The sequence below is a fragment of the Arachis ipaensis genome, chromosome B03, assembly GCF_000816755.2.
Source record: "Arachis ipaensis cultivar K30076 chromosome B03, Araip1.1, whole genome shotgun sequence".
Classification (NCBI taxonomy): Eukaryota; Viridiplantae; Streptophyta; class Magnoliopsida; order Fabales; family Fabaceae; genus Arachis; species Arachis ipaensis.
In genome coordinates, this window is record NC_029787.2 from 7,501,167 (window position 1) to 7,503,637 (window position 2,471).

The following is a 2,471-nucleotide window of genomic DNA, read 5'->3' on the forward strand; positions in this document are numbered from 1 at the left end:
ATCTCTAAATATCATAATTATATTCAACTATATGCCAGATAGTAAATAAAATTAACTAAATGAAAAAATAAAATATTTTTCCCTAAAGTAAAATGGAGACTACTTTGGTTTGATTCTTTGTTTTCTGTCTATTGGATTTGATATAAATAAAAGAAAATAATTATTATTGTTTATTATTTTACTGCAAGTTGTTAACTTTTTAAGTTCTATAAATTCCTGAGACGAAACACACATACTCCCCTTCCACTTTCTTCTCCTCTCTTCTCATCTCTTCATTCATTCACACCTTTCTAGATATTTTTCTTTTGTTCTCCATAATAATAACAACAATAATAATATAATCATATATTCATATATGGTCCCTCATATCTCTTCTTCTTCTTCTTCTTTACCAACCCTTTCTTAGCTTCCACATGCTCTTGAGCTGCTTCCTTCTTCTTCATCAAACAGAGTTTGAAACCCCTTAGATTTCTTCTTGTTTTGAAGGGAATTTTGAAACGGATTTTAAATGTCCAACATCTTGTTGTTGATGTTTGATATTCATGTATCCGATTCTCAGTGAGATCTTCCTTTCCGGGTGTATGATCAATTCCACTGTTAGGCGCAGGACCCATCTTGTTCAATCTTTCTCCGTTGCTTTCCTCTACTGGCTCTACTACGTTTCATGATTCTTAATTAACCTTCTTCACCTATTTTAATTTCCCACTACATATTATAATAAAATAACAAAATCTCTTCAATAAAAATTTATAAATTTTCCGTTTTTGTTTCTGGGTCCTGCCGTCGTTCGTTCGTGTTCTGTGTCCGTGTTAGTGTCCGTGTTTTAGAGTCTTTCTTGATAACATAACCAATATATATTACTTCTATGGCGTCTTCAAGTGGAACATCTTCAGGTTCATCAACTCTTGTGCTTCAGAACTCGGGTTCTGAGGAGGAGTTGCAGGCTTTGATGGATCAAAGGAAGAGGAAGAGGATGATATCAAACCGCGAATCGGCGAGGAGGTCGAGGATGAGGAAGCAGAAGCACCTTGACGATCTTGTTTCTCAGGTGGCAACGTTAAGGAAGGAGAATCAACAGATCCTCACAAGCGTCAACATCACTACGCAGCAATATCTGAATGTTGAGTCGGAGAATTCAGTTCTTAGGGCTCAGGTTGAGGAACTTAGTCACAGGTTGGACTCACTCAATGAGATCATTGACTTCTTGAATGCCAATAACACTAGCAATGGTGTTTATGGTTCTTCTTCTTCAGGAGGGTCATTCATGGAGCCAGTTAATAGCTTCTTCAACAACTCTTTGAACATGGCCTTTCTCAACCAACCCATTATGGCCTCAGCATCCGACATGTTACAATACTGAGGCCGGTTTGGTAATTGTCTCAAGACAGAAAATACAGAGATACTGAAACATACATAAATAGAGACTTAACTTTTTCGTCTTGTCTCTAGTTTAATATCTCTCTATTTTTCTTATCTTGAGATCTGGATTTTGGGAGTCTATAGATGAATTGAGGGGTATTATTGGTTTTTCAATTTAAGGTTCTTGAGTCTGTTGTTGAGAAATTGTAATCACTCTATCAATGGTGATAGTGATGATAAGTTTATTTCTCTAAGGAATAATGAATGAAATGTGTATCATAAAAAAAAGGTGAGGGTTGTTAGGTGCTGTTCCTGGTTCTGTAAAAAAATGAGGCACTATTATTATTATTATTGTTGTTGGTGTTGTCATCTTCCTCTGTTATATATTAATTATGAATTTATTATGATGATGGTAATTAATGTTGACCAAGTTCTCTATATATATTTCACCCGTTCATTTTTATTTATTTTTTAATGAATTGTGTGTTTTGATCCTTATATAGTTTAATTTGTAGTGATTAATATGCTGAAATCATGTGTTTGTTTGACTAAAAGACAATTTTTGCAATTTGCATTTGAATGTTTGTGAAAGTGGACAAGCATGAATTGAACTTTTAATAATATCAATTCTCTTTGGACGTGTGCGCACATTGTATATATGATGTATAAATGAATATATCCAAGTATACGTCTCTGTTCTCTCTGTATTGTATTATTTTGACTACTTTCTAATGTATTTTTCAAGTTTTTAATTAAAACAAATTAGACCCATTTAACAAATTTAACTGTTTTAATTGATTTTATCGATTTACTATTGATTTTTGCAATATTTTTTTTATTTGACCCGAATTAATTAAGCAATTAATTTGCGAATAATTAAATAGTAAAATAACAAATAAATTTTTGAGAATTTACACTTTAAATAAATTAATTCTTAAAAAAATACCAATAAAATTTTTTAAGATAACAATGTGGATAAAGTAGTTAAAATTAAGACCCTCACTAGTCACTACCCTAATTATAAGAAAATGGATCCTCTCAATTTTTTTAAATAATTGAAAGATTAAAGTGTAATTTCTAACCGTTCAATGTTTTTTCTCTCATGTTTTCTT

The 2,471-nt window shown here is 31.9% G+C and overlaps 1 protein-coding gene across 1 annotated transcript; it reads left to right on the forward strand.

The window, feature by feature from the left end:
• LOC107628862 (bZIP transcription factor 11) lies at nucleotides 230–1,785 on the forward strand. Its single transcript, XM_016331478.2, has one exon. It carries the CDS (start codon nucleotides 866–868, stop codon nucleotides 1,358–1,360), a length of 495 nt encoding a protein of 164 aa, XP_016186964.2. The 5' UTR covers nucleotides 230–865; the 3' UTR covers nucleotides 1,361–1,785.

Excerpts from the sequence above, each read along its gene's own strand:
- LOC107628862 (XM_016331478.2), top strand. The coding sequence starts at position 866 with ATGGCGTCTTCAAGTGGAACATCTTCAGGTTCATCAACTCTTGTGCTT.